The 17,269-nt window shown below is 45.0% G+C and overlaps 2 protein-coding genes across 6 annotated transcripts in view; both read right to left on the reverse strand.

Moving 5' to 3' along the window:
- Nucleotides 1-369: 369 nt before the first annotated feature.
- LOC136374175 (TLR adapter interacting with SLC15A4 on the lysosome-like) lies at nucleotides 370-4,907 on the reverse strand. Of its 5 annotated transcripts, XM_066339430.1 has the most exons (4): nucleotides 4,737-4,907; nucleotides 4,097-4,249; nucleotides 3,460-3,669; nucleotides 370-2,260 (listed from the first exon to the last, which is right to left on the reverse strand). In XM_066339430.1, the coding sequence occupies exon 4, from the start codon at nucleotides 1,913-1,915 to the stop codon at nucleotides 992-994; it is 924 nt and encodes a 307-aa protein (XP_066195527.1). In that variant the 5' UTR covers nucleotides 1,916-2,260; nucleotides 3,460-3,669; nucleotides 4,097-4,249; nucleotides 4,737-4,907; the 3' UTR covers nucleotides 370-991. The 5 variants fall into 5 exon arrangements, with proteins under 5 accessions (XP_066195527.1, XP_066195525.1, XP_066195528.1 ...); XM_066339428.1 differs by lacking the exon at nucleotides 4,097-4,249 and having other exon boundaries at nucleotides 3,460-3,880; XM_066339431.1 differs by lacking the exons at nucleotides 4,097-4,249; nucleotides 4,737-4,907 and having other exon boundaries at nucleotides 370-1,960; nucleotides 2,135-2,260; nucleotides 3,460-4,019.
- A 2,631-nt stretch (nucleotides 4,908-7,538) lies between these two features.
- The window catches only part of SH3BGRL (SH3 domain binding glutamate rich protein like), a 31,116-nt gene continuing 21,385 nt past the window's right edge, over nucleotides 7,539-17,269 (reverse strand). Inside the window, exons 2-4 of the mRNA XM_066339433.1 lie at nucleotides 15,390-15,575; nucleotides 12,550-12,630; nucleotides 7,539-9,629 (exon numbers count right to left, since the gene is read on the reverse strand). Of these exons, the coding sequence (XP_066195530.1) occupies nucleotides 9,597-9,629; nucleotides 12,550-12,630; nucleotides 15,390-15,575 (300 nt within the window). The 3' untranslated portion in view covers nucleotides 7,539-9,596. The remainder of the gene's footprint in view (nucleotides 9,630-12,549; nucleotides 12,631-15,389; nucleotides 15,576-17,269) is intronic.

Raw genomic sequence — 17,269 nt, forward strand, 5'->3', positions numbered from 1 at the left:
TAATGAGACACACATGGAATTAGGGCAATGCATAGGGAAGCAAATCATCCTTTTCCTCCTAGAAAGCAAGGATGAGATTCAGTATTGCTTATATTCCTTGCATCAAGGTCAGTGGGAATTTTAGATCAGGCAATGACCAGTTAGGTTTTGGATGTGTATGAGTCTGATTTTATTAATTTATTTCCTTATCAGGAATTATCTTTCCCTGTCATTTTAATCAGGAGAGAGAAGTCCTTACATTGCCCACTCACTTTTCCCTCAGGAGCAGCTTCTTCTCAGTCCTGCTGACATTTTTTTTTGAGTTCAGAGATGATTTTAAAAAATGCTCAAGAAATTAAGATTCAAACAACAAAAAAACCACCACAAGCAAAAACACACAACAAAAAACTTTATTAGAAAAAAACTTTGCAGAGCAGGTAACAGTCCAATTCATCTATCATTCAACAGTAGTGACATAATGAATAATTTCCAGCTGACATATTTGCTGAGAAGCAACAGCAAGGGGAGAAAATGTGTTTGAGAGCTAATCAACAGTATTTCCATAGAAAAATCTGCATTTAAATTTCCAAATGAAGATGCAGGAATCTTGCACTATTTTTTCAGGAATGCTGCAGTCATCTTTGCTTGCTGATTTTTCAGAAAATTAATGTTTTTACTTGTGGATGTGGCACTTGAGGACATGATCTAATGGTACTGGATTGGTGGTTGGACTTGATGACCTTAGTGGTCATTTCCAACTTTTCCAATTCTATGATTCTATATATATTATAAAAACATGATTAACCAGTATTTCAGAGAGAAATTTATTTCAAATTCTCCATTAGAAAACAGAAAACAGTGACCTTTACTTCCCCTGCTACTCAAGGGGTTTAAGACTTAAAACATTAATTAGAACAAGTGTAGTGTGCAAATGTTTGCATTCCCCAACCTAATCCTTAGAGTGAAACATTCATACCTGAATCCCATCCCTCTCCCAAGCTGAGCAGCTCAGTCAGGATGTGAATTCCATCCTGCAGCTCCACTTTGCCCCCACTGCATTGGAGATTTGGAGGTTTGGGGTGCTGAACTCGGAGCTGTTCCTGTTGGGAGCATTGCGGGAGCTGAACAAAGCCAAGGAGTGCAAGAGGGCTCCTCTGGCTTTGGAGGTTTCTATGTTCTGCTCCTGAGAGATCTGAACACTTATCTGGTCCAGGCTGCTCCTTATCCAGCTGCAGCTGAGGAGGTTTGTTATGGAACCACACCTGGCCAGGCTTTCTTCAAAAAACTGCTTGTAGAGCTCTGCCACTTTGGCTTCCATGTACTTGTTGAGCGTGGAGTTGGAAAGGGGCTCCTCACTGAGCATGAGGCTCCTTTCTCCAGCTTCATCTCCAGGCAGGGACATCCCACTGGGCTTTTTGGGATGCTCCCACAGAGGGGACTGACCCAGGGGAATATCTATGGAGAGCAGGACGGGGCCATCGGGAAGTTCATCACACACGTGGTCCAGGACACAGCCCGAGTCACACGTGTGGCCCCCCACATGGTCCCCCCCGATCTGCAGGTCAGGGTAGTTCTGGTAAATGCTGTTGCATGGCCAGGATCTGTACAAATCCACCTCTTCTAGGCTCCCTCCTCTCTTGGGGATACGTAAAGCTGGGGATGCAGCCCCTTTAAGCAGTGTTCCCTGATCTTTTGCAGGCTCCTTTTCTAAGGATCCCCATTGGGGGCTGCTCCCAGCTTCCACTTTGCTGCTTTTGGCACAGAGCTCCTCCTGCTTCTCACATCCATCAACAAAGCCTTCAATTTTTGGGATGTCTACAAGTTTCTGTCTCCAGATTCCCTCTTTAGCCTTTTGGGATGCAGGAGATTTGCAAGGCTTATCTTGATGACAGCTTTCTTTATAGATGAGCCTCGTTAGGATGCCTTCTGCCAGCATGGTGACAAGTGTGAGCAACAGGGATCACCAGAGTTCCATGGAGCCCTGGGACGGAAAGATAGGCACAATACAACAACTATTATTCAACAACTATTCTAGAAAAATTGTATTGTTATTATTACTAATGAACAGTGCACTTCTCACAAAGACAGTGACTTTTCTTTCTCTCTCGAGCATTTATTTTTAGCAAACATTAAGCTGCATACTTTTCCTCTTTACCATGTCCACAAAAATCATTCTGAAGATAGAGGAAGGGCTTTAATCAGCTGCTTCATCTGTAATATCCCTTCTGCTCCCAGGTCTCTTCTGCATGGTGGCTGCTTGAGATAGATTGTACTTTATAAGCTGTAAAAATCAGCAAAATCATTTTACTTGTCTGTATCAATACCATCAGTAATTAATCAATGTTTTCCACTACAAGACAACCATTTCCAAGAGGTGACATAGAAAGGAGATAAAGACCATATTCATATTTAGAGGTATTTCTGACTTGAGCACTCCTGTGAGGTGCCAAGGAGCTTCAAAAGAGACTGAGAGTTCTGCAAGTATAATAAAGTAATAATAATAAAGTATAATAATAAGTATTCAAAATATGGATCATATGTGTTTAGAGTCCCTCTTAATGATTAAATAAATAGTTAATTTGCCTTCCCAATAGTGATAATAGTGAAGACATAAGTGTCAAGTGTCTCAAAAGAATTTACAACACCTAATGATTCCCTATCATCCCTTTCCAATTTACCTACTGTTAAAATCAATGAGAATCCTCACATTAGGAGTCTGACCTGAACCACTGCTCTTACAGAGGAATGGGAAACGCTAACAAGAGAAAATCCCTCAGATTTTCAAATATCCTTTAAATCTCTCCATAACTGAAGTATCCACACACCCGAAGTGTGCTGGTGGATCAACACTTTTCACCATGCCCCTACACCCTGGTATATTTGAAATTCGCTACATTGGGTCACTTTTGAATCCCAGTGCTCCTTCCAGAAGATATCCTAAAACGTAGTTATTTGAGAGATGGAAGTTTTCACCTTTCCCCCAAAATTTACAACTGTTGGGTTTCTTATTTTTGTGGGGTTCTTTATTTTTGTGACTCAGTTCCCTCCACGAAGCTGAAAGGAACACTGGAATTTCGAGGCCAAAGCAGGTGGGGAAGGCAGCAGACCTGGTTAACTACAGAGTCATTTACATATGAAAAAAGCAGGGCAACACTTTCTCAAGCTCTTAAGGGACTTGCTAAACCAATTTCCAAAGAAAGAAGAATCGGTAGTCTAAATCTTGCTAAAGACCCGTGGAATCTGAAATGCTTTGTGCCTTGTAGGACGTGAGTAACCAGCTCCTTATCCTGCTCTGAAGGACCTCAGCATACCCAGCCCCTTACGTGGTGATAAATTTTGGTTTCTTGCTTTGAAAGTGCTCATGAAGAGCTAAAATACGGTAATCTTGGAAAAACTGGTCTCCTCCAAATAAAATAAGTGGTTCCTGTGTTCTGGAACAAAGCATAAGGAAAAGAAAAGGGCACAAAAAGCCCAACTTACCAAGCCCAGTCAGGTCCGAGGAGGATTTCCCCGAGCCCAGAGCTCTCCTGCTGCTGTGAGGGGGCAGATGGTTACACACTCTTTTCTCGCTGCGGTCTGTGCAGAAAAAAAGCCTGACGTACTCATGATGCAGTTCCCCGAGGTTTTAAACTCATAAAACAGAAGTGATCCCGCTGGTAGAGGGCGCGGTTTTTGAACACAAAGAGAGGGCTAGGTCTAAAAGAGGATGTTTGAAAATGAATTGAGATGTTTCTGACCACAGTGTGATGCCGAGGAGGTGACAGCCAGAACAGGGCAAGGGGAAGGAGCAGAGGGTCAGGGCTGCGCCGGGCAGAGCAAAATCAGAACCGAATTCCACCAACACTTCCACTGGCAGCAGCTCGGTGCTGCTCAGCTGACTTGTGGACTTCCACCACTTCCCCTGTGGAAACACGCAGCTAAATTTAGAGTCTTGTGATGTGCCACTGATGGGAAAGAAGTAGGCAACTTCCTTTCTCCCGGATTTTGATGCAATACCCTGTGCCTATGACACAAAAACAGGACAAATGTGCCAATCTGAAAGCAGCAGCCAACGGATAGCTCTGCACAGTCGTGCTGCTCATTGACCAAACTCGCTCTTTAGGGGCTCAAAAATTACCTCTGGCACATCCCAGGTGCCCACATGGTGGTTTTAGGTGTCCTCTTCAAGCTGAAGCCAAGTTCATGCAATGAGCCACCCCCTACCCTCAGCACAGGATCCAGCCCCACAGACAATCTGAAGAGTTTTCTGTTGGTGACTTTTCTAAATTTCCTATTTCTCTGAAGATAAAAACCTCCAATGAAGCAGGAGCTGAATCTCATCAAAATAAAAGAATTCTAAAAATATGCAAGACAGAAATTATCATGCCCTGCCATGGGCAGGGACAACCTTCCACTATCCCAGATTGCTCCAAGCCCCATCCAGCCCGGCTTGGACACTTCCAGGGAATGGAAAGCCACAGCTTCCCTGGGCGACCTGTGCTAGCACCTCCCCACCCTCACAGGGAAGAATTTCTTTCTAATGTTCAATTTAACCTGCCCCCTGTCATTGGGATATCACGTTGTGCCTTAGAAATTAGACTTGCAGTAATTCTGGCCATATAGGGTCAATGAAGTCTGTAAAATTACCTCTCTTTCCCTCCTTTTCTCCTGTATTTCATTAAAAACTTCAGTTTTTATGGAGGCAAAATAAAACCCATTTTTAATCCCACCAAATTTATATAAAGCTCATTTAATATTTAAAAGCTGTTCCAAATTACCTGATTTTTAATCACCTTATATGAGCAATTTCTGCACAAAAGGTGTGGCTGGGACTCCAGCAGAGTCACTGCCCACAGTCTTCGCGGGCAGGAACCAGGGAGGATCAAATTCCAAGTAGTTTTAAACATCGCCAAGCTTGCAATTAATACCAGGGGCAGCTGGAATTTTTGTGCAGCTGTTTCAACAAAACACAGAAGTTAAAGAGAGAGAGAGGAAGAAATCAAGTCAGGTAATTTGTGTGGAGTGATTAAAAGCATATCAACTTCCACTTCATACCAAATAACCTGATCTATAAAAGGTGTCCCTGCCCATGGAGGGGGAGGAAGGAGATGAGCTTTAATATCCCTTCCAACCCAAACCAGTGTGGGATTCAGGTGCTAAATGCATCAATATCCAAGGAAATCAATGTATTCTCTCAATTAGATCTCACCAAAAAGAATTTTTTTTTTATTTACCAAAATAAAGTCAGAACGAGGTAGAACCACAGTTATTTCAGAAGCTGAGCACAGATTGCAGTTAGGATAAACAGCAAGGTAAAGATGCCAGAATTTAGAGCTGAATATATATAAGAAAGAATAAAAAAATAATTCTTACAATACCATTCGTATATGGAAAAAAGAAATACTACGACACTAAATGATTATATAGGAACCACGGCTGCATGCGAACGAAGTCCCTTCTTTCAGCATAGGCTGTGTACTTCGCATACACATAAACATGGCATAGATATTGACTGGCTTGAAAGGTTTTATGATGGAAATTTTTTCCCAAGCACAGCTGTTGCGGCCGTTTTAATTTCTATTCCGAAAGGAATTTCACTCAAACACACCACCGCCTCAGAGAAAGCCCTCACACGCCGCTCCCTCAACCGGCGAGGCTTAAGTAGAGGAGGGGCGGGACCTAATGCTGACTGACAGCTGTCTTGACCAATAGGCAGGCGGCATGGGCCCGCCTCAGCCCCTGAGTGGCTCCTGGTTGCCGCAGCAACGTCGCGCGGCGGCGGCGCCGCGGGGCCCGGGCGCCATTGCGGCCCCTCACAGCGGAGCGGGCGGGACTGGCCATAAAATGTGTGTTTGATCTACTTCACTTCGTGTAAACACACGATAACCAGCTCTGCGTGCCTCGAAACTGAGGCCACATGGGAATTATAGTGCTGACATTCCATTAATGGTGTGCTGGTTTTCTTTTATTAAGGATTTTGAAATACTGAGCAAATTAAAATGGAAGAAATGGCTAAGTTTCTGATTATATCTTCAGTAAGGCAACCTGTTAGAGAAGGAATTACTATAAGAAATTATAACATATAAGAATTACATATTGCTATATTGTGTATGTTTATAAATATTTATAAATATATATATATACAGTAATCTACACAATTACTATATATTTATGTTACAAGATATACAGGGCCAAGTCTCATACTTCATGAATACACCTGTATTTTGTACTAAATATATGTACTTTCCACTAAATACGTCTTTTGCGTACTCAGTACTCACTATTGTGCTTACCTCAGTAATCCAGCAATTTCTACTTCATCACCTCAACTTTTAAAATCCTTTTGCATTTCCACAAGTATACCAATACAGTCCAAAATTTTTAATAATAAACTTCAAAACTGGCAAAATGAATCTTTCAATCTAAAATCATTCTACCAAGATCACAGAATACGGGTAAGTCACAGAATATTCCTGCAGGAAATTCAATAAAAGATAATGACTTGGAAATGATTTATTTGTGCCAGCCATGGGATTAGGATCTGAGCAATCTGGTGCAGGGAAAGTTGTCACACATTGCGTGCACATGTGTAGCTTGGTTTTTAAAGATTTTGGGGAAGTATTTTCATTGAGCTTTACAGTAATGAATAACAACTGGGTTTTTTAAGACTTTTTAATTAAAAAAGCGGCGATTTTTCCAAGCTGCACTAGTGGATACACAGGGGAAGTAAATGGGATTCTTTATAACTTAGAAATGGCATTTGTGGCCCTTTTCCCATTCTATGGACCAGTTCTAAGACTCTGCAGAAGGACAAGTGTGAGGGACAAGCAGTAATCCCCCTGAGAAGTCATTCTGTGCCTGATGGTGCTTGGCTGTGCTTTAGCTGCTCCCATAGCAGCTGATCCTGTAAAAATGACCAACCACTCTTAAAAAGATCAAGATGTCGGTTTCTTCCAGAGGATGCGAACTGAAGTCTGGAATTTGGGCAGATCAGAGGCAGAGAATGTAATTTCTGTAACTCTACAGATCTTCCAGGTGGTGCAGAACTTCAGCACCTGAAGCAGGAAGGAGGTACCTGCTGATTCACCTGGCAAACAGGGAAGGTACAAATGAAGTTTTAGTTTAAAATTTATCCTGCACTTCCCTGTGGCAACACAAATATAAAATATCACAGCTTCCTGCTGTGAGCAGCACAGAGCTCATTAATTACAGTTTGTAAATGAGCAGGGGAGGGGTGGGTGAGCTCTGAGTGTGGGAGCAGCTGCTGTGTCCCAGCCACTTCCGACTTGTCCCTGCCCTGGGGAATGAGTGGGAAAGCAGGACAATGAGGAAATAACCCACACCTTGACACACTATTTTGGGTAGGTGTATCCTAAATTAAATCCCATTTAGTAATTAAATCCCATTAGCTGCAACAGGTGAGGGATCCAACTCAACAGACTTCATCCACAGGAGCAGATCGCTGATGTTCACCTTGTATAAAACCTGAACTTTTAAAAAGCAGTATTTTCATCTGAAATTTCACTTCTTTCAGTTTCAAACTTCAAACTGTGAACAAAACATGCAAACAAGTCATGGAGTGAGAAAGTGTTCCAAAACAACTTTATTGGAATGATACAGGAATGGTTAACATACAGGTTAAATCCTCAATGCCTGCTTTCTACATAGGAAAAAAGAAAGAAAAGAACAAATTCAGTTCTTGCACCCATGGAAACAGAAAACCAGCAGAGAGGTAACAGATTCCTGGCACTCCTAAAGTCATGCAAGAGATCTGCATGAAAAAACTCAAGTTTTACACACACACAACAACGAGATTTTCGGTATTTTCAGTTTGTGTCGGTGCCTTGTTCCCTGGACAAAGGAACAATTCAGCCTGGCTCACCAGAGCTGCCTTAGGAATGCTGATACCGTCTGAATGCTCCCACATGGCAAGAGGGGGACAGACAAGGGCAGTTGACTTTGCTTTCTTAAACTTGGCAATTTTCTTGACCGTTGAGACAGGGATTGACCTCGTTTCAGAATGTTTTGGGTCGCTGAACTGACAGAATTTGGCAGCGAGTTTTAATTACAGCTTCTCCAAAATAATGGCTGTAATTCACCAAACTTGCACCAGAAGCACAGCAAACTGGTGTGGGTACAGACGCTTGTGTGTCAAATCCCACTTTCCTTACACTTCCCTTAGTATGCCATAGTTACCAAAAACATGGGCAGGAATTTAGACACAGAGAAAGATTCAGCCAATATTAAGAAAGAAAAACAACCTCGTTCAGAAAGATGAAATCATAGTGAACAACAAAAATCTGGTGCTGGATTTAAAACATAACCAACTTCCATCACATTTAAGATCCAAATTAAAGATCCAAAAAGATCTTCAATTTCACAGAACTGTAGTAGTTCCTGACAGATGCTATTAATAAAAAAGTACAGTTGTGTGTGTTAATCTTTAAGGTAAGGCAGCATCTGTCCATCCCCTCTGCCTCCTTATGCTGTGCTGCTTTTGTAAGCACAAGTTTCCAACTGCTTCCCAGGCTCCCAAAATGATAAAGCAGGAATTAAAATACAGCCAGGAATTACAGGCTCCCTCATGAGCACTGGGAGAACAGACAGGTTAATATTGCACGTGGTAAATTCACCCACACAAGACACTGAGAGATTTGCAATTCGTGTAATAGCTCTATGATATGGCAATAGAATGGAAATGAAGATTTTAAACCTTAAAAAAAAGCGCCTTGCTTATTAACAGTAACTTTTGCTATTCAAACATTTATTTCCTCATTTGAAAAAATACTATATGAACCTAATGGCTACTTGAACATGCAGTGAGATGTTTAATGCTCTAAGCAGTGTGAACTGGTATTTTTGTAGAGAAATACATTAAAGGCTTTCACCCTTACACAGGTAAGGAAAGGCCATTTCTGGCTGTTTTGGCTTGTTTGCAACATCAAATCTTGCCCCAGATGTGTCATCGCTTGTGCTTAGGCAGCTGTGAGGGACCCATGTCCATTGCCCCTTTTGTCCTAAGAGCCCACACAGATCACTTAAATGAGAAATACATGGGGTTTGTTGGGGGGTTTTATCACCTGTACAGTGTGTAACAATACAAACCTTAAAACATCCATTCTACAGAAGACAAACACAACTTTCCAAAGTGACTACAATGGTTAAACTACACAGCACCACCTAGAAATTCATCTGAAACCAGGAAAGACACTGAAAATTTACTGTGTAACTCAGTTACATTTTGGAGGCAACTCAGGCACTAAATTAGTATCTGACAATGTTTTAGATGCTGTTTTCCATATTTTAAATAGTTGGATCTTTAGGTAAAACCCATCTGCATTTTTAGTACTAAAATAATTTCTTTAAGATTACACAAAATTGGTGAATTGCCAGGACAGTTTAAACTAAATGTAACTCATTCTTGTCTGATTGCTTCGGCTTCCATCAGAGCCCACTCCTGTTCCCTTACCCTGAAATTCCCATTTCCATCCTTTGTTCAATTTTTGTTACGGACAGTGAATGCTGCAAGCACCAATCAAATGTTAAAAATCACATCTACATTTCTTGAAGCAGACAGTTGGACTATTTTATAAAAAGCTGTGGAAATTCCCTTTACAAACATTTAAGGCAGTTGAAATTCATGCTTGTTGCTTGGCCAGTGCTTCAGCTTCCTGAAACAGCAAAAAAGAATCACACGTTAGTAGTTTCTCAGTGTTTCCAAAGGAAAACTATAGAACAGTAACTTGCATTTTTCAATCTTCTTTCAGCCTTTGTAAGGTGATCACAAATGGGAACAGAATGACAACAAAAGAAATGCAGAAGGAATTTCCTTTTGGTTTCTCCGAGTGTACTTTTGACTGCTGTTTAATTTAATTACCTGCCAGCAGTACCATGACCTACAAGGAGATGAATGAGAGATGAATTCCCAGTGCCCTCAGTGCAGCACCTCAGCGGGAACAACCTGGTTTATTTGAAAGGACAAAGTTCAACATCTGCCAAGATGTGTTGGAGCCATTTGCTTTTGTGACTCCATAGAAATACTCAAGATAACAAATTCAATATTGTTGTTACCATGAGCCAGCATTGCTAAATAAACAAAACACATGAGGAGAAAAGACTAAGAGGGGAATTTCCAAGAAGTCTGTACAATTTTTTTTAGGACACACAGTGGGTGACCCCAGCCTGCAGGGCAGGAAGTCCCACGCGTATCTCCTGTATCTTGGACGTGGTGGCTCACTCTGGTTTTCCTGGCTAACTGCCCTCATCCTGCCTTTGAACTCAGGGCGTGGGAAGAGCCTGGCTTGGAGCTGCCGTGCTCCTGGCCCATGCTCTGCTCTGCTGGCCTGTCACGGGTCAGAGAGCGGGGCTGGGATGTCACCAGGGCTCGGATGTCACTGTGCAACCCACAGGCCTTGCACAAGGATATCCCAAATGGCAGGTGAACAGTAAAAGGAAGATCAAAAAGAGCTACAAAGACCAGAAAAAAGCAGTGTGTTTGATATGCTCTAAAAGACAAGTGGTTCTTTGAACGGTAAGAAAGAGGAGAAGGTTCCCTTTGCTTTCTAACAACTCCCTTAATCACCCAGGGCACTACAGTGGTGACACCTCACTGTTTTTTTTTTGTTTTTTTCAAGAACAAATACTACTGTTTAGAGCAGGCAGTGGAAAGCTGGAGAGGATTCCTGGTATTTCCCTCATGCCCAGGAAGGTTGGTACAAGTGACCTGCTAACCTATTTTTCTTGGAGGTGAAACTCCATTTCCTTGTAGGCCTGCAAGTTATCTGGGAGAGGCTCAGCTTAGCAGGCTTGACACTCCCTCTTTCATACTTGTCCTTAATTTTCCCTCAAGACCCCTCACTGAGCATCCTCTCAGTCCTTAAATCCATAAGAAAGAAATAATTTAACATAGCTTTTAACTCACAAAATCTCTTCCCTTTAAAATTCACCCATATTGCTTGAAGTAGAGCTTTTAAGATAAACCAAAAGCCAGTCTTTCTCAGAGGTTGTAGACCCAAAGGACAAACCAAACCTCCAGGGCTCAGAAAACAGTCACTTGAATTCACCATGCTCACTTCTGAGCCAGTCCTGTTTAGCATAAGTATCACTCCTTTATGCTCAGAGTCAAATAACTTGCCAAATCTCTCCTGATGGCACTGAATGGAGGTTTCCTGCCAAGGTTGCTCTCAGCCTCCTGCCATTTCCTGCAGTTGCCATGTCATTTCCTACAGCATTATATCCAAGCTGCACACAGCTAAGATGGAAACATCAAATTTCACCACCTACAAATATGTGAAGCTCCTCAGCAGCCCGCAACCAACTTGACTGGACATCCTAATTGTGGGATTCCTAAAGTCTGCCCCAGAGCAGGATGCAGGGTCACTTCTGCAAAGGTTATTTACCATCATGGTAATTCAGCCCAACATGGAAATTCAGCAGAGTACAGCTGTGTTCTATCCCTCCTGAATTCACCTTTTCCTCAAGTGAGTACAGAATTGGAGCATCCCTTAGGACAGAAGCAGAGCTCCTGACAGCCATGCTGGCTGCTCCTGCAAGCCGGCAGGTCTGGGAAGCAGCAACATTCCCAACATTACTGAGACAGGTGACCTGATTTGTTATGGCAGCAGCTGCTCCCTGGTACCACTGCACTTCCCAGGGGAAAGGCACGAGCTTCCCTGCCTCCCACAGTCTCAGGATTGCTTCCTGGTTCCTTGGCTCCATCCTGCACACTCTGCTGAGCACTGCAATGCAGATGTTCCCAGGAACTTCACCAGGACTGTGGTGCTATGTGCAGCTGGTCTGATGCCAGCAGCAGTAATGCTGGGGTGCAGATCTCAGGCTCTGCTCTGTGCAGCTCTGCATGAGGCAGTTTGTCCCCACCACACCATCCCAGTGGAGCTACTGCTGGAAATTTGGCTCCCAAAACTGTTTCAGTCTGCCCCACAACCTTCAGTGCTCACTGCTCATGGGTCACCATCCATCTTTAAAATTAGGTCTCTTAGTGATGTGCACAGCACGACCTTCGACTCGTACACGAGTAAAGCTGAAAGGGAGTGTCATGTTTATCCACTGGAAGAGGAAAGCTGGAAGTGACCTGGAGGATCCTGCTGCTGTCAAGTGAAACGTATAAAGCGGGCTTGTCTTATCCTATCAAAATCAAAAGGAGAATTCCAGCCCATTGCATCCGCAAAGCAGCAGCCCAGTTCATAATTGGCAAAGGAAAATAAGCTTTGGATAACAAGCCAGAGGAAAAAATTATTCTGAAGCAAGACCATGTTATTTCAGAAACAGTGGCTTTGGTTTCAAGAGACTTTTCAGTAGAAAAATCTCATCAAAATGAGATTAATTAAATTTTTTTACTGAATTGAAAACATTCTTTGATTTTGGGAATTTTTTTTTTATCTAGGTTTCTTATGCATTCTTCAGTGCAAATATTAACTACTCTTTTGAAACTGAAGCCTGAGAGGCTCTGGAGACTGAGTATCTCCCAAGGAGATTGATGGGGGCAATGACAGCATGTGTACAAGATCCTGTTCTGAGCAGAGAAGGAGGAGGTGAAAGCCACAGGCTCAGTGTGAGGAGGTGCTCACCCACCTTTGACCCGGGAGGTGCAGTCAAGCCCAGGAACGCATACACGGCGTTGTTCTCCCGCGCTTCAAAGAAAGCATCGTAGTCCTTCACCATGGCAGGAGGGAGAGGGAACAAAAGACAGAGGAGTAAATTGTCAGAAGTAATCTCAACTCAGTTTGGGGTGTCGCCCAACCCACACCAAACAAACTGCTTCCTGTGGCCAAATGCAAAACCCAGTGTCAGCTCAGTTACGTGGCAATAGCACTAAGAGCGCACTGGAACTGGTCTGGCTGGAAAGGGACAAGCTGGGAATTCATTCTGTGTCCCAAGGAGATGTTGCTGTGAGGTGGTCTAGCCTCTCCCAAAGGGACAGACTCCATACAAGGCAGGTGTTGTCACTGGTCTGCTGTGGACAGTCCTCCTGAAGAAGCAGCTGAGCCTGGACCTCGTCTTCAGAAACCCTGATGTTCCCAGATCTCATTGCTGATTGCTGAATCAGCAGTGCAACTGCTGATTGCAATGTGCAACTGTGAAATCTGTCAAAAGTTCAACTGGAACTCTTACACTGAGAGTGCACCTTTCCCATCACATTTCCCATTAAGGATTAGTCTGTGCAAGTGAAGGCAAAGGGGTGGCACTGTTCATTCACACTGCACTACAAATGCCCTAAACACACACAGCCACTTCCCAGGAAAATTAACGTAATAAAAATAAGAAGAAATATCAGTTGCCAACTAAACCTCAGCTAAAGGAACCCAGAAGTTTCGTGCAAGCTAACTGTTGTCCAAGTTACCACACAATTCCCTCACTCTGACTTCTGAAGTCAGCAGGGATCAGTCCAATGAATTTCCTGCTCTCCATTTTTAATGATGCACATTACCAGCCTCCTCCACCTTTCCTGGGCAATGTTTGCCTGCAGTCTCCTGGCTGGGAAGACCAAGGCAGGCAGCAGCTCAGTCTCAGGCTGGAGTCAGGGAGAGCTGTTTAGGGCATGCTGCTCTGAATTCCTGAGTATCTGGGAGGCAAAAGCCTAAGGAACAGCAACTGATGGGGGGCAGCTTTAAGGAGAGGCTGCTGCAGCTAGAACAGAACAAGGTACACAGACCAGAAGATTCCAGCTGCCTGGACTTCAGGGATATCAAATTATTGCTCCATTTGCACATGCAGCATTCGCGTGCTGGTTTGATAAAAATGTGTGCAATTATGGTAAATCCTCCCTGAAGCCCTTCTGTTGACAGGAATGGGGCTGCTTGATAACAAAGGGATTGTTTATCTTGCTGGTGCACAGTCCATGAGCCTGCTCCGCAGCATCTCCCAGGGCAGGAATTCCTGGGCCTGAGGAGCAGGGCTCATGCCAGCCCACACAGCATCTCCAGTCCCAGCCTCTCTGCTGTGCACGGGCCAGGAAGGCCAATTTGCTCTTTGCTCTGCCAGTTGTGCTGCATCAGATGGAACAAACAGGGAACTTCATGCTTGAGAGGCATCAGATAAACACAGAAAGAGGTTCAAATTCTGGACACAGAATTAACTTTTACCTTCCTGAAAGCTGAACTGTAGCAACTCAAATCCAGCAACACAAACTGACCGAATTTCAAAAGTTCAACGTGACATCAACCAAAATTTTGGGGATGAAATAAATGCATACCAAGAACCTTGTAACCAGCCCCTTCTCAGGTAAGTACTGATCCTTATGTTTGTCACTCCAAAACAACCCTTTTCCATGTCACAACCTGTCAGTAAAATTTTGAGAGCCAAGTGGCACAACAGCTCACTGTGGATATTATTTCAAGTTCTGTTTATATTACAAGGAAGAAAAATTCTTGGCACATTGAGAATAGTTTCTTTCAGTAGACACAAATCTGTCTCACAAAGGTCCAGAACTGATGGTCTTGACTTACAGACTGTGCAGGTCACAACCAGACTTCAAAAGGACCAGAGGAATGCACACTGTGAACTCTGTTCAGAAGATACTAAGTTTTAAAAACAAAACTAACAGTTAATTCTAATAATCATTCAAGCATGGTCTGCTGGGTACAAGTACTGCAGGGCAACTTACTTTTGATCAAGCATTAAAATAATTACAGTAGGATTTGTGTTTGCAACACAAGTTTTAATCTGTCCAAGGCCCTGGAATAAGTGAAGCATGGCAACCTTCCTTATGCAAGAAGCACACAGAGCTGATCCAAGAAGGATCAGAAAACTGATTTATGATCATGGCAGACATCAATTCATATGATCTGGGATTCACACCTGCTGGCAAACCCCAAAGGGGCAGAACTAACTTCCTACAGAACATGAGGTTGGTGTAGAGAGGGACAGATTTCTGTGAAGTGTTAGTTCACAGTCATGGGGAAAATGAGAATTAAAAAACCTGGGAATTTTCAGAGCCGTAAGATGGGGAAAAAAACCACAGGAAAAGAAAATTATATATGTACTGCAAGGTAGGATCCAAATCAAGAGGTCTACATTTTAATCTCTCCTCTGGTGTGACTAGAATATTCAAGAATAATTGTTACTAAAAGCTCAAAATGGGGGGAAATGTCTAACATCTCCCACAGCCTTCCCAGTTTGGGCAACTGCAGCTGGGCAGGCCCTGCCTTGCTGCTCACCACAGTGAAGCACAGGCGGAGGCAGTGAGGAAGAGGAGTGGGATGAACACAGGAGAGCTGGAGATTAGGGATATGAGCACAGAGAGAGCTGGAGGTGATGAGGATGAGCACAGGGAGAGCTGGAGGTGATGAGGATGAGCACAGGAGAGCTGGAGGTGATGAGGATGAGCACAGGAGAGCTGGAGGTGGGTGGAATGAGCACAGGAGAGCTGGAGGTGATGAAGATGAGCACAGGAGGGCTGCAGCAGCCCTTACCCCGAGGTAGCGGCTGTCGTTGAAGAGCCGGGGGGGCAGGGGGTTCCCGCTCGCTGGCCGACTGTCCTCAGGGACGTTCTCCCGCATCCATTTCCGGTTCTCCTCATTAGCTGCGATGTCCTTCTCCTCAAATTCAATTTTGTTGGCTTCCAAGAAGCCTAACACATCTTGCTGCTGCTTTTTAATCTGTCACAAAGGAAGGAGGAAGAAAGGGAGATAAGGCAAATGAAATCGGTGAAATAATTTTTGATGCCGCTCTGGGATTCGATGCAGAAACCAGGGGGTGCAAACCAGGCTGAAAGTGGGAGTGGTAAGAAAATTCTTAGAATCAAAAAGTATCTTCTGAAGAGTCAGAGCTGAGCTTTGACTCGGGTGCTACAAAACTCAACAGGTGCTGTCCCTACAGAAATGTGAGTGTTGTGTAGCTTAAAGGTGCCCACCCAAAAGCAGAGGTGTGTGCAGGGCCCTTGTGCTGCCCAGATTTTGCAGTTAACTCAGGGAAATGTTGTTTTTTCAGATGCAGTGGAGTTTGCTGGAGGCACATTTGAGGCACAAACTGCTTCCTTGTGCCCTTGGAACCATGGGCTGAACCCCCACTCCTTCTTAAAGTCCAGACTTTTGTCCACCTTGGTGACAAGAGACCTACCTCACCAAGCATTTTTGGTTCATGCTTCTTTGCACACAAATCCCTCTCCTGTTGTGTCCTGGCTGTCAGCAGGGCATGTACAGTCAATGGAGAGCTGTGACCCCACATCCCCATCCTAACTCGTGTCAGGGAAGCTGGGTGAGGCCTCACACTGGATGCTACCTGTCCTTGTGCACTCACACAGCATCCATGGGAAAAGACAGATCTGTGAGACAAGCATGGTGCTGGCTCTGCACAGGGAAGGAGGTTTTTATTGCTGTCATTATGAATTACTTCGTGACACAGAGATGTTCTGCTTATGCTCTGCTCTCCCTCTGCGTGACTTTACCACCACAAAGAAGATTGTAACCATGCACATCCTAGCAAACAATAAAAAAATGGAGTTTAATGGGAAATTTGTTTTCTTCAAATTACCCTCTTCGCTGCAAAGCCAGTCCAAGGCCTGGCTTTACCATAATGGGCTGGGTTCCGCAGGAGCAGCATTTCACACAGATGTTGCTGGTGCTAACTCAGGTCAGCCGCAGCTGCCGGAGCAGCTGCTCCATATACGGCCACAGGCAAACCCGGAGCTGCCGGGGTCAGAGACAGCCAGCCCAGAGCCAAATATGGAGCGCGTGTCCCGGCTCACACAGCCCGCACCCACGGGCACCAGCCGGGCCCCAGTCACACAGCCCGCACCCACGGGCACCAGCCGGGCCCCAGTCACACAGCCCGCACCCACGGGCACCCAGCCAGCCCACAGTCACACAGCCCGCACCCACGGGCACCCAGCCGGGCCCCAGTCACACAGCCCGCACCCACGGGCACCAGCCGGGCCCCAGTCACACAGCCCGCACCCACGGGCACCAGCCGGGCCCCAGTCACACAGCCCGCACCCACGGGCACCCAGCCAGCCCACAGTCACACAGCCCGCACCCACGGGCACCCAGCCGGGCCCCAGTCACACAGCCCGCACCCACGGGCACCAGCCGGGCCCCAGTCACACAGCCCGCACCCACGGGCACCAGCCGGGCCCCGCTAACACAGCCCGCACCCACGGGCACCCAGCCAGCCCACAGTCACACAGCCCGCACCCACGGGCACCAGCCGGGCCCCGCTAACACAGCCCGCACCCACGGGCACCAGCCGGGCCCCGCTAACACAGCCCACACCCACAGGCACCAGCCGGGCCCCGCTAACACAGCCCGCACCCACGGGCACCAGCCGGGCCCCAGTCACACAGCCCGCACCCACG

The sequence above is a fragment of the Sylvia atricapilla genome, chromosome Z (genome assembly GCF_009819655.1).
Source record: "Sylvia atricapilla isolate bSylAtr1 chromosome Z, bSylAtr1.pri, whole genome shotgun sequence".
In the NCBI taxonomy this organism is placed as follows: Eukaryota; Metazoa; Chordata; class Aves; order Passeriformes; family Sylviidae; genus Sylvia; species Sylvia atricapilla.